This window comes from Brachyhypopomus gauderio, chromosome 11 (genome assembly GCF_052324685.1).
Source record: "Brachyhypopomus gauderio isolate BG-103 chromosome 11, BGAUD_0.2, whole genome shotgun sequence".
Taxonomy (NCBI): Eukaryota; Metazoa; Chordata; class Actinopteri; order Gymnotiformes; family Hypopomidae; genus Brachyhypopomus; species Brachyhypopomus gauderio.
The window spans coordinates 4,855,184-4,869,241 of NC_135221.1; the positions used below are offsets into that span (position 1 = coordinate 4,855,184).

General features: G+C 38.4%; 1 protein-coding gene across 1 annotated transcript; it reads right to left on the reverse strand.

Annotated features, from left to right (window-relative positions):
• Window positions 1-161: 161 nt before the first annotated feature.
• cd40lg (CD40 ligand) lies at window positions 162-3,801 on the reverse strand. Its single transcript, XM_077021201.1, has 5 exons — window positions 3,536-3,801; window positions 2,281-2,394; window positions 2,091-2,112; window positions 1,912-1,983; window positions 162-1,813 (listed from the first exon to the last, which is right to left on the reverse strand). The coding sequence occupies exons 1-5, from the start codon at window positions 3,710-3,712 to the stop codon at window positions 1,416-1,418; spliced, it is 783 nt and encodes a 260-aa protein (XP_076877316.1). The 5' UTR covers window positions 3,713-3,801; the 3' UTR covers window positions 162-1,415.
• Window positions 3,802-14,058: the final 10,257 nt, after the last annotated feature.

Here is a 14,058-nt window from a genome sequence, read left to right on the forward strand (position 1 = left end):
AGGGGGAAAAATTTAAGGCAAAAAAAGCACAATTTCCTGTGAGGACAGATTAGACACGTGTCCGTGAGACAGGCGGTGTGTTATCACTCTTTCCACAGTGGAGCATAACAGACAAACTGCAGAAATGCAAATGGCAGTTCAGTGGGTGTTGATTTATTAAGATGTCATTTAAATATTTGCTTACTCTAGATATATTTTTAGGGCTGTACCAATGGAATTTATAGCATTTCCTTTTTTGGCATAATATTAATTCACTTTTAATTGTGTCACAACAGGATAGTTTCCCATGTTTTAATTGATCCTTGAGGTATGCAAAAAACGTTCACTTTTAAGTGCATTTGGGACAGCTTTCTCGACGCAACCGAGAAATTCCGTTTAAAGTATGTAAAATAAGGCTGCCCTCACCAGCTAGTGTTGTATATACCACACTGGAAACTGTGTTGAAGGGAGGTGCAGAATATATGGTTTCACAGGTTAAAAAAAACCCCTCTGGTGTCATACCAGACTGTTTGAGAGTTTGTTTCATAAACTGACTAAATTAAGACTAGTGCACCATTTGTGTGGGAAATGTTTAGGTTATGACCTAATAAAATCACCTTTCTCACACATCACCCTCACAAGTTTTACAAAGCCGGCCATATGTGTTTGACAAATACACTTTTAATACAAATAATATAAATAACTTTTTTTTTTTTTCCAGAAAAATAAATTTTCAAAAGAAGCTTCTCACTACATTCCATACGTGTCCACTGTGGTGATTTTCAAAAAGAATTTTGTTGTTTTCCTGCATGGCTGTGTCATCTAACAAGAGTCAAACAATAACGTTTTTTTGTAAAGAGACGATTGTACTGTGGAAGCCAATGTAGTGTCACTTCCTTTTTCCCTTTTTCTAACACCTTCATCTTCATTATTTGAAATGACATGCATGTACAGGTTTTACTTTCCTACTTTACTGAATCCTAGAGTAGCCTACATAATTCTGACAAAACCTTCATTTAATAAATAGTCACTACTGTATTACAGTACTTAGCATAAAACATTAATAAATTATTTATGAGCATAATACACCTGGAGATCTTCAAGCACAATGTTCACACATGTTATTTCTTCTTTTTTTGTTTTTTTAAATGGAGGTTTCTAAACAGCACACTTTTTCCATTCTGTCAAAAAATCCAGCAATTGACAATGGTTCTCATTTTCTTCTGAACTTGCACTAGGTATAATCTCAGAGGAAGAAGATTTTTATCTCCAGAAGTTCCAGATTGTTCTTGAAAGACTTCAGTCATAGTCTCATAATCACTTAGAGCAGCATGGTAATCCATGTGTGGCCCATAAAACTGTTCCAGTTATGGACAGTATCCAGTTTGATCCAGAACATTACTTCATCGTCCCACTTCCAGCACCATCAAGGCTCCTTAGTCCTGTAATTTGAACAGTCTGAAGGTGCTGGAATCCACATTCACCAAGCTTCTGTCAGTCACATTAACAAAGAGCTGTTGATGTTTCTCTAGCCTGAACACTCCACTCTGGGAGGCAGTGCACATGTTGGGCACAGATGAGTCTTGGGATAAGCTGCAATAAGCCTGCAGAAGTGTCTTCTCATCCCAGTTTCCCGTCCCCTTGTCCAGTTTTGGTATTCGGGTCCATATGATCTGGCTGAGCGGGACCTTCATGTGCCTTTTGGAGAAAGTGACTTGGGATTGGAGGAAATAGTATCCAGGGATCTGAATGCTGAGGGCTCCTGATGTGCCAAGGTTGATCTTCTCTTTGACAGAGTGTTCTTGGTCCCAGATCAGAGTTCTCATCTGGTTGACTACAGAGAAAGCCATCACAGAAGACGTGTACGGTTTTATTTCACCAGTTTGATAGTATATTGACACAGTATATTGAAATCTAAGTGCGTGATCTTACATTTATTTTCATCCGATAGAACCATCATTGCGTTTGGTACGGTGGGAGGTGCCGTTCCAGCTAAGAAAGACACTGTAAGAAGAAATTATGGGAGTAGTAAGTGCATGTTGAACACCAAGGTGATACATCCCATAATTTGGCAAAGCACACTGTTGCAACATAACAAAAAAACAACACACCTTTTCCTTCAGCCTGGTAGTCCTGTGAAAGCAAAAGAATCTAATTATCCATTTTGCATGCTGGAAAGTTACATGTCTGCAGTAAACTAGAATGACCCCCCCCCCCCCCCCCCCCCCCCCCCCCGTCGACCTCAGCAGCGCGGAAGAGCACGTCGCCACTGTGGCTGGAGGTCTGAGCGGAGGAGTGTACCTTGTAGCTCTGCGCCATCGTCTTGCAGCGCTGCAGGTCTTCTGGGCTCGTGCTCTGCTCCAAGCACTGCTGCAGCGTTCTCAGCGTGTCCACGCCGCCGCTACGTTCTTGCAGCTACCCACCAGAAGAGCAAAAGGCTTCAGTCAACAAGGCGTGGAATTGAGCCACTGTATTAAAGCCACAAGAACTACAGCATAACAAGACAAACCAAACTGAGGCGCTATAGCGAGGCATGCTAACTTTGCATATGTATTTTCAATAGGCTTTCTGTTCTGTCCCAGAGCTAAATATAAATAGATTGTTAATTTTTAACTAAAAGACGTGTCAGTTTGGCCAAGATAGAGTTATGAGTTATGTGGCCAGCTATGATTTAATAAAGGCTTTATTTCATGAAGAGTGCCATTGAGAATATTGGTTTTGAACCCTAGTCCATAGAGCACCTTCTAAGACTATATACACTACTATCTATATCTCCTAAGACATTAATGCTATGATTTGTATTAATTTAATTCATAATAATATATATATTAATTACATTCACACTTATTCTCAGTCCTAAATAAAGTAGAATCATCCTAAATCTTTCTATGCGTTCTTCATTTTTAATTATTGAGTTATAATAATGGTCCTTAGTTCACCCTGCTCACTCAAATCTTCTACAATGTTGAGCACTCGTCTTCTTAAAACCACAAAACCCAAACAATAGGCAAAACATGAAAAAATTCTGTGTTCATATTTGTGTTTTGTTTTAAATGGACCAGTATTGTCATAAGTCGTAGCACATTGAGAATGCCAAAATGTATGACAAATACTTCAAACTAATATTTCATTTAAATATAAAGTGAACAACTGCAATTTACACACAGGAGTGTTCAGGAAATCCTTCTCCCTGTGTCTGTTGTTCACAAAAACATGAGCGTTCTTACCTGCTCATAACTCCAAGCATATAAAATACATCAAACATTTTAAATTTTAAATAAAAAAATTAAAATGTTCCTTATTGACAAACACTCTAATATCCAGAATATTTATGTTTTAAAATAATATTTTTTTGTTTAAATAATAAAATTGTTAACAGGTAAAGAAATAATAAAACATCTTTTAATACCAAAAAAATACCAATCTTTTTAATACCATGTTTTAAAATGAATTAAAAATAAAATTGTTAACAGGTAAAGAAATCATAAAACATCTTTTAATACCAAACTATAAGATCATATTTGTGATATAATCGTAATAAGGTTTAATCTCCTACCGTGTGTAATCTGCTGAACAGGTAAAGGAATCCTCCAAATGTCAGTAACATTAGCAGAAGCAGCATCACAGACAAGAACTTCACCAGCGGTGTGTTTGTGACCTGTGGGGACCCTCGGTGCCCCTGGCGAGGGGGTATCGGTGGAGGGCCAAAGCTAGTGTGAAAGGTGTTTATCATGGTGGACAGAATTACAGGCAGGACGAACAGAGACGTGCACACCAGATTTACCCATATAGGTCTGAAGAGTTACCCCCACCAGCAAGAGAGTTCATTTGAAAGCAACTTCCTGGAAGCTCTGAACTTCTCAGATGGGACAGAACTGATTCTGTGTGTGCACGCCTTTCTATACATTAAGTTCTTCCTTTAGTTAGGGGAAGTTTTTTTTTTCTTTCTATCTGATGTTGCACTAAAACCTTTTTCCATGGATGCCAGGCAGAACCCTCAAGCATCACTACTATAGATAATTTCATTATGAATCTCACAGTACATACTGATCAAAGATTTCTTGTTTTAACCATTTAGAATAATGTTTGTTCTAAAAAAAAAACTATCTAAAATGTTTATTGCACCACTTATGAAACTCTTGGTGTCATGATTGGTGTGAGCACCACTCAGCTAAATTCAGCTTTAAACCATAAATAGACCACAGTGATGCTACATACTTTATATGCAAAGATAGAAGGCTAAAAGTAAAGGATGAAAGAAAGGTTTATGGGTAAATATAATAAAATATAATGTATTCTGGGTTGATTTAGAAACATACTTTTTCAGTCAAAGCTTTATTTTCAGTGAATAGCAATTGGACCGCACTTATGTGCAGTGTTACAGCTACATTTAAAGAGTTCACTGTGTTACTGCTGTGACATGATGAATGTTGATAGACCTACAAAATCAACAAGTAGCACAACAAATCCAATAATACATTGTACATCATGAGGCTGTAATATACTCTAAAGATGAACTATGAATGTGTAAAGTGCTATTCTATTAATAATAAACTTTATGGGAAACAGCATTTTGAAATCTAGTTTTCAATTTCAGGTCAGACCTGTAGCGTGTCATCACCTGGATAAGAATGATGACACATTCTGTTCATTTCTTGACCTGTGAGTTTCTGAATTACTTTTTGGTCAGTCTTCCAGTAAATGCCTCTCGTATTTACAACATTCCAAAAGTCAGCAGGAACATAAACTGGTTAAAACAGCGTGGCTGTCTGTGCCGCTGTCAGGCAGGCTCTGGTAAACAGTACGTCACCGTTCATGAGAACTGTGAATCCGTTAAAGACACCATGTGGCCCTAAAGGGGAAAACGAATTTCATAGCAATAATTTCCTCAATGATTAGTCTCCCAGAAAAGGTAACATCTCAGTCTTTAGATGACAGGAAAACACATTGTTGATATTCATTCTTCCACTCACAGGAAATAGTGTGTGTTCAGGCGTCTGAAATGGATAACCTCAGTAATTTAAGATTCTTATAGTCATATTATGACAGTATACACACACACACACACACACACACACACACACACACACACACACACACACACACACACACACATATATATATACAGCTTGCAACAGTGCCATCAGAGCCTTCTGTAGCACAGCTTCTGCAGGGGAGCAGCACTCTGACACAGGAGCGCCTACTGCTGGCAGCAGGGGTCACTACACACACAGTGTCATCTTCTACAGCAGGGGTCACCAACCTTTTTGAAGTTGGGAGCTACTTCTTGGATACCAATTATTGCGGAGGGCTACCAGAAAGAAAGTTGTTGAGCGGGGGGGGGGGGTGGGTTGCGAACGAAAGTTGTTGAGCGGGGGGGGGGGGGGGGGGGGGGGTTATTGGGTTCATGTGCGCATGTCAATTGCTAAGCGGGAAGACCGCTAGCAACCGCGGACAATCGCTAATAGCAGCAAAAACATAAACGATGCAGCGCTTTGGTGCATGGCAATATAGTGAGCTGTTTTTAAAACAAGCCCGCGGGCGACTCATAACGTCCTCGCGGGCGACATGGTGCCCGCGGGCACCACGTTGGTGACCCCTGTTCTACAGACTATGGACGGTGGTCGGACTAAGTCGTAAATATATCGTATATATTCATTAAAAATAGCATAACGTATGATGTAATTCCACATATTCACCAGTCAGTTCCAGTGTACCTGCATTATATTAGGTGTAAGGAACAGGAGTGAGCAACTTTAGATTGTTCTTCACTATTTGAAAGTATAAAGTGTATACATTGTAATTTTATGTGTGACATGTGTTTGTTTAACAAAACAGAAAGAGAGTGTAGTGATCACTAAAACAGATGAATGAGAAGATCAGTTAAATTAGAAAATAACATGTACGAAAAAAGCTTCACGGTAGTTTGCCATGTCCAGAAAATGGCCATTAAAGTCACTGATTTGTTCTTTCATCTTCTCAGACATTTTATGCAATTCAAGGTCAGGGAGGTTGAGACCTATATCAGTAATGTTTCAAAATGTATTGATTCAGTATTTCTTTTACTGGTAAAGCAGATACGTATAGAAATCTATATCGTCAAAATCTATATGGTCAAGATCTATATCGTCAAAATCTTATTTATAATAATAATAATAACAACAACAAGATGTGAATAAACTTTATTTTAGCTTAACAATGCTGAAAGCAAAGTCTAAGGAAGACGTCTTGATCAGGTGTTGCACAAGAACTGACAAATCAGTTTTAAATCCTCAACCAACTTTAAATGGACATAAAAAAATTCTAAAGATGTGAACAAAGTTGTTAAATAGCTAGCCAAAAGCCATTAAAGTAACAAAAACTGACAAACTGAAATCTGTAAGCACCATCAACCTCATAACAATAACATATTGTATATAATATAATAATAAAATGTTCCGTAAGTTCCGTAATAATGGAACATTTCAAAATAAGAGCGGTGGGACCATAATGCAGAGTCATATCAATAAACAGCCAGCAGCAGTGAGGGTCTTCTAGTGTCTTTCTTGTACTTTTCATGTCTCTTCCTTTGGCTTGGTGGTTTGTTGAGGTCACCCTCTAAGTTGATCGTCAAGGATGTTCTGTGGCTTCAACAAATGGTTTTCTAGGTCAGATTTCGATCCCCTGTGAAACAACTGGTTGTGTTTACTACTGAAGTTACGCCACTGAGAATATGAAACTCTGGATACTCTGGCCAAATGCAGAAAAGCCCTTCCACTTCCACCTTCCGCACTTGGGTCCACCTTTCACTCACTCACTCACGATAAGTATGAGTATACTCATACACTCACTCACTCATGGTGAGTATGGAGATAAATCTGTAGCAAAACTTGAGAGCGTGAATGACCTGATTTGAGCACTTGTAAAACAAAATCTGTACGTGTATTTTTAATTTGAGAACTTGTAAATTAAAATTTGCACTTGTATTTTTGATGCGAGAACCTGTAAACTAAAAGTTGTACGTGTATTTTTAATTTGAGAACCTGTAAACTAAAAGTTGCACTTGTATTTTTAATTTGAGAACCTGTAAACCAAAAGTTGCACTTGTAGTTTTGATGTGAGAACTGAGCGTGAATCTGAGCGTGAATGTTAAAAAATTACACAGCACAACTTCAAATCTGCTCTGCTCGACTTTTGCAACACATATCTCAGTGTACGTGTTGCAAAACAGATTTGTGCACTTGTACGGGGAAGAGGGCGGGGCGGTGTGGCGGTGGGCGGGGCAGTGGGGGATGAACAAGAATCGTGACTCAGCTTATTTTTCGCTGCAAAAAGGAAAAAATCGGAGGCTGAACAATTACGGATAATTCCATCTATGATGGCACAAACTAGCTAGTGACAAGTATTTTTCTAATAATTATTATTTTTCTAAGCAAAGAAACATCATAATGACATTAGATTCAAGTTTTCATCAAGTGCCTTTATCGATCATATTCTAGTATTGCTGTCTAATACCATTTTCCCTGCTTGTGTAACCCTATAATTTGAATGTCACTATTATGTATTACTTCCTCTCTCTCATGCGTGCACCAGTTCCAGCTCCCAAGGTGTCCCTTAAATATTTTCCGGACTATAAGCCACTACTTTCCTCCCCATGATTTGAACCATGCAGCTTATAACGAGGTGCGGCTTTTCTGTAGATTTCTAAAAGCCGCATATATCTACTGAACTGAATACATTTAACTGAACTGGGGTGAGTTTCCCGAACCGTTCGTAGCGGTAAGTACTTCTTAACCTCATACGTTTCATACGAGGTTACGAAGTACTTAGCGCTACGAACATTTCGGGAAACCCACCCCTGATCAGTTTCTGAATGGTGTCTGTAGCATTTCACATGCGATTTGGCTTTTGTAGTACTCGAATGTATGATAAGAAAAAAAGCCAAATACATTGATTTATTTTATTATACATTTATTTCATAATTAGTAATACATTGTTTAAAATTATTTAATTGATTGTTACACATTTGTTAAAACATTCATTGATTACTTGAAAATATTGGAATATCTCTCTAAGAATGATGAACAGGTCGATGTGAAACCATGCTCGTGCGGCGTGTAAAAGAACGGAGCGATGAGAATACGCTGTATTTTTTGTAGAATAAAGTTGCACGAAAACGGTTTTATTCGAGAGTGCATCACTTGCAGCCGGTGTTGTGCCAAAATCCCCTTATCCTCGCATAAAGACGATACAGATTATATTGTGTTGTGGAAAGAAGAGACAGTTCGCACAAACGTTGTCAATGCAACAAGGATGTTTTTTTAATGAATTGCTTCAACAACTTAATCGCATATGAAGCTGTGATCACGTAGCACAGACTCAAATAATACACAAACACGAGGGCAAGGCATTAACAACAGGCCCGACTACACAATATTGTCCATTTATGTTTCTATGCATAAATAAGAGCTGGACTTTATCCATCACAGCAAACGGCACGGAATTATCTATGTCCAAAGACACATTGGCTCAAGGGTGTTATTTCTTCCCACCCCTCGGAAAAGAGACCAGGAATAATAGTGACATTCAAATTATAGGATTACACAAGCATGGCAAATGGTATTAGACAGCAATACTAGAATATGATCGATAAAGACATTTGATGAAAACTTGAATCTAATGTCATAATAATGTTTCTTTGCTTAGAAAAATAATTATAATTATTAGAAATATACTTGTCACTAACTAGTTTGTGCCATCATAGATGGAATTATCCGTAATTGTTCAGCCTCCGATTCTTTCCTTTTTGCAGCGAAAAATAAGCTGAGTCACGATTCTTGTTCATCCCCCACTGCCCTGCCCACCGCCACACCGGCCCGCCCACTTCCCCGTACAAGTGCACAAATCTGTTTTGCAACACGTACACTGAGATATGTGTTGCAAAAGTCGAGCAGAGCAGATTTGAAGTTGTGCAGTGTAATTTTTTAACATTCACGCTCAGATTTTTATTCTACAAGTTCTCACATCAAAACTACAAGTGCAACTTTTAGTTTACAGGTTCTCAAATTAAAAATACAAGTGCAACTTTTAGTTTACAGGTTCTCAAATTAAAAATACACGTACAACTTTTAGTTTACAGGTTCTCGCATCAAAAATACAAGTGCAAATTTTAATTTACAAGTTCTCAAATTAAAAATACACGTACAGATTTTGTTTTACAAGTGCTCAAATCAGGTCATTCACGCTCTCAAGTTTTGCTACAGAATTATCTCCATAGTATGCACCTCCCTGTACTCGCGTTACAGACAAAATATTTTTATTTTGCACAATATAAATTCTTACTATGTTCTATCAGAACATCAGAAACTAGGAATTTCTGGTTTCTCATTTCTGAGACAGTCATTTAGGCCAAGTGACTAACTTGTTGTGTGGTTGGCATCCTTTGAGGTTGAACTGTGGGCAGTTTTGTGAGAGGTGTGTAATGGGTAACAAAAGCACAGGGCAGGAAGCTGAGCTGATGCTATGTGAGATAGATGCAGACAGTGCTGAATTAGACCTGTCAAATTGCTGATCTTCAGTGTGGTTCTCACATTCTCTCTCCTGTTGGTCCAACATTTTTACAAAAAGCGTCTAGAATTTTCTTGCTGGTGTTTGGGTCATGGTCCTCAGAAATAAAGTGGGATTTTGTTGTGTCCCAACTCTAGCATCTATCACCACTGGGCTTACAGGTTCTGCACCTCACCGCACCCACGCGGGCCACCACGTTTGAGTCGTTGAGGCGCGCCATCTCATCACTCCTGCAGGGGGCGCTCAATCTCGTCAGTACTATGCTGCACATGTTGAACTTAGGAGCATCTTTTAGTCCTTTTCAATGTGCTACAGAGACTGCTGTCTGCCGCAACTGCTGTTTCTGCTAAAGCTATTGCCATGGTCCCTGGAATATTTAGCTGCCTGTTGTGAAGCATATTTAAATGTTTTATATAATTTCATTAGTGTTTTATTTTGTAAACACTGTAGCTAGTGGTATTGTTATTATTGGTATTATTAGTAATACTATTAGGTGTATTACTACACTGTAAAACCCAATAAGTTCCCTAAACTCAAAAGTTTTGTTGTAACCGATTACCTAAGAAATTTTAAGTTCATGAAATATAATTTTTAAGTACAAGAAAATCTTAATTTTTAAAATATATGTATATATTTTAAGTACTACATACTACAATACTTTTAGTAATAATTATATAATCAATATTTCCCCCAACTTAACCAGAACACAAAATACAGGGTTGCCAACTCTCACGCATTGAGCGTGAGACACACGCATTCTTCACACGTTCTCACGCCACACTTCCGATATCTCACAGCGAAAAAAAACTAGTTTATTTAGCTCTGATCCACATCTATGATTCAATGAGTTACTAGTTCGCTCTGGCGCCAATCACTGGCGATCGATCACGATATAATACTTATATATATTATATATATTTGTGTCCATTTTCCTGCCCCGGTGTGAAAACTTACGTTTGACACCCCCCCCCCCGTCAACAATTTACACTCGACAATCTCACTCCAAGCAATCTTGAAACGTTGGCAACCCTGCAAAATATATGATATTAAACAACTTATTGCATTTAGCAAAATCTACTCAAAAGATTCACGGATTTCTTCCTTGCTGATGCAATTCTCTGAAACACATGATTATGCATCGGCTCATTAGTATGCGCATGTTAGCTCATGAATATGCATGAGACATGCACATATTGGCTCCTTAATATGCACATATTGGCTAATTAGATATTCTGCACTTACTGCTGAATCTCTTCCGGATTTTTTGACGGTGGAGCATCACCGCAATATGTTGATGCAGCAGCGGAGGACGCAGCATTGAGGGTGGAGGAGGACGCATCATTGGGGGTGGAGCATGCCACCGGCTCTCTGACCATCGGAGCATCATCGGTGACCGGGGCATCATCAAGGTCGCGTTCAGAATGGTCCTCTCCGGACCATAACCCATCTCCACTCCTCATGTGATCAGGAAGTGTTGTAACCATGGGTGGCCTCGGGACACTGGCCCTCAAGGAGGCCAGGCTCCTTAAAACAAACTGATCCTTCGACAGTTTGGTATACTTTTCCAGTGCCGAGGCCTAAAAGTAAACACAAGCACAAAAATTCATGCAATAGCTCATTAATATGCGGATATCAGCACATTAATATGCGCGTGCTAGATCAGTAATATGTGCATACTAGATCATTAATGTAACGAATTAAAGGGGCGGGTGTGACGCAACCGCAAGTATCGAATAATTTATTAAATAAGACAGGCAACAGATCTCACAAAGGAAAATAACTAGACAAAGAGGTAAGAGAACTATGGTGAACAAGCGACAGACTTGTGAGAATAATTAAACAGACAGAGTTCAAACACGCCACGACAGACCTATAATAATATAGAAACACAAAGCTCAGGCACGACTAAACAGGACAGAACCACATCACTAAAACACCGACCTACAGATAGAAGCATGAAACACAATAGCTAGACACATTAACAAAACGTAGACCAATACTCAGAAGCATTAAACAGAACCACTAGAAACATTAACATACACCTTGAAACGGGGCGGGATAGATCAGAGAACACGGATACATACACGCATGCATACACAAGGAAACACACTACTACAAACTCAACCTACAAGGAAAACAACCTGACGGGGAGTAGTGAAAGAAAGAATAACCAGAAAATCAAACAAAGAAACAAGATAAAACAAGGAAGACAAACCGTAACTAATTCAACCAACACGGGGAGACGTGAAGAGAACGCACAGGCTACAGGACACAGAACGCGGAGAGGGAAAAGCATACGGAGAACAGGGACCTGGCAAACACAATGACCGACACAGGAGAGTAAAACTGAGGGGAGTATATACTCTAAAACAGGGGAGCAAACGAGACACAGGTGTGGGCACTAAAGACGGGGGCGTGACAAACAGAGGGAGGAACGAATGGGAGAGGGAAGCTAGGCGGGACCAGGGAGGAGGGAAGGGCTAGACGTGACAATTAATATGCGGATATCAGCACATTAATATGTGCGTGCTAGATCAGTAATATGCGCATACTAGATCATTAATATGTGGATATCAGCACATTAATATGTGCGTGCTAGATCAGTAATATGCGCATACTAGATCATTAATATGTGGATATCAGCACATTAATATGTGCGTGCTAGATCAGTAATATGTGCATACTAGATCATTAATATGTGGATATCAGCACATTAATATGTGTGTGCTAGATCAGTAATATGTGCATACTAGATCATTAATATGCAGATATCAGTACATTAATATGTGCATGCTAGATAATTAATATGCGCATATTAACTCATTAATATACACATATTAGCTTGTTAATATGTGCATATTAGCTAATTAATATGTGTTTTATAAAAAATTCTTTTATACATACCGCCACATCCTCGTGTTTTTTTTTTTTGCATAGTGCTTGTATAGCCTCTGCAAATGAGTTGACTGGTACTCTGGGACCTTGCACTCAAACATTCCCTTGACTCTGCAAAAATTTGACACAAAAAGATATGCAAAATAAGCTAATTGCATATTCATTACATGCTAATTACATATAAATTACACATTTGTTACATATTCATTACATGTTAATCACACATGTATAACACTAATTACATAAGCATATTTAGAACATATTCATAACTAAATGCACTTACCTCCCACTGGACATCTGCAAAAGTAGAGTTAGCTCAGTCTTGTTTTGTACCTTATGGATTGGCAACCTTAAGCAGGGTATCTGCACATTTTTTGTTGACGGGGGGGGGGGGGGGGGGGGGGGGGGGGTGTTGGCGAACGAAAATTGTTGACGTTGTTGAGGCCGTATACTCCAACGCTAGGAATCTAGCACTAGGACCCTGGAGCGGTTATTTTCTGCATTAGCGCTAGATTCGGCAAAGTTCACATCGCGCCAGAACAACTGAACAACACACACTTATAATAATTTAATGCCTCCCCTCATAAAATTCCAGACATTTTAAGACATTTTTAGGCCTTGAATATGGAAAACTAAATTTAAGACATTTTAAGACTTTTTAAGGACCCGCGGGTACCCTGTTAAGGTGCTGCGACAGGTTCCCATAACCGCACATATGGGGCACTGTGCACGTCTTGTAGGTGTCATCTCTTCTGGTCTTTCTGAAAAAGAATAAAGATTTTATTAACCCTAACTCTAAGAAGCACTTTGGTATTATAACATTATATATATATAACTATTATATATATATAACTATTATAATTATTATAATAGTTATTATTATATAATATAATTATATATTATAATTATATAATAATATATTATTGATTATTATATTACTGTCTTATAAATTATATAATATATTACTATTTGTGACGCACGGCGGAGCAGGGAAGGATGAGACACGAATCCTCCTTTTGACTGACGTCACTTTTATTTTAACAGAGATTTGCGCAATATAGCGCACGAAGAACATATACTGAACACAGCAACATGTAAACATAGACAACGACGAGCACAGGACACTGCGCGAGCGCACATTAAATAGACAAACCACATTAGCCCCACGTGATTACGAGACAAGTCACAGGTGAGACTTATTAATCACACGACATAACCCCAACCACGGATATCCACTGACGCAGACAAAGCACGTGGACAACGTATACACACGCCCAAAAGGGAGGGGCCGGGGTCCTCAACGTGACACTATTATAATTATTATTTTAGTAATTATTATATTACTATTATAATTATTATAATAGTAATTATTATATAACTATCATATAAATTATATTTTAAAATTCATATTTATGTTTTATATATAAAGTAACCATCACCAAAACCCTAACCTAAAACCACTTTGGTAATATCTAGACCACTTTTGCAATATGAAACATTGTTGCAATAATTGTAATAAAAAAAATAACCCCCTTCCTAGCCCGAGTTATACCCCTTAGTTCGAACAGCCACCAGGGGGCACCACCTCCATTAGATTGATTCCTATTAATTAAGTATTTATTTGGTTATATGCATGCT

Excerpts from the sequence above, each read along its gene's own strand:
- cd40lg (XM_077021201.1), bottom strand. The coding sequence starts at position 3,712 with ATGATAAACACCTTTCACACTAGCTTTGGCCCTCCACCGATACCCCCT. Across the intron at positions 2,113-2,280 it reads CGATGGCGCAGAGCTACAAG|GACTACCAGGCTGAAGGAAA; the intron begins GTACACTCCTCC and ends TTGCTTTCACAG. Across the intron at positions 1,984-2,090 it reads CTACCAGGCTGAAGGAAAAG|TGTCTTTCTTAGCTGGAACG; the intron begins GTGTGTTGTTTT and ends TTCTTCTTACAG.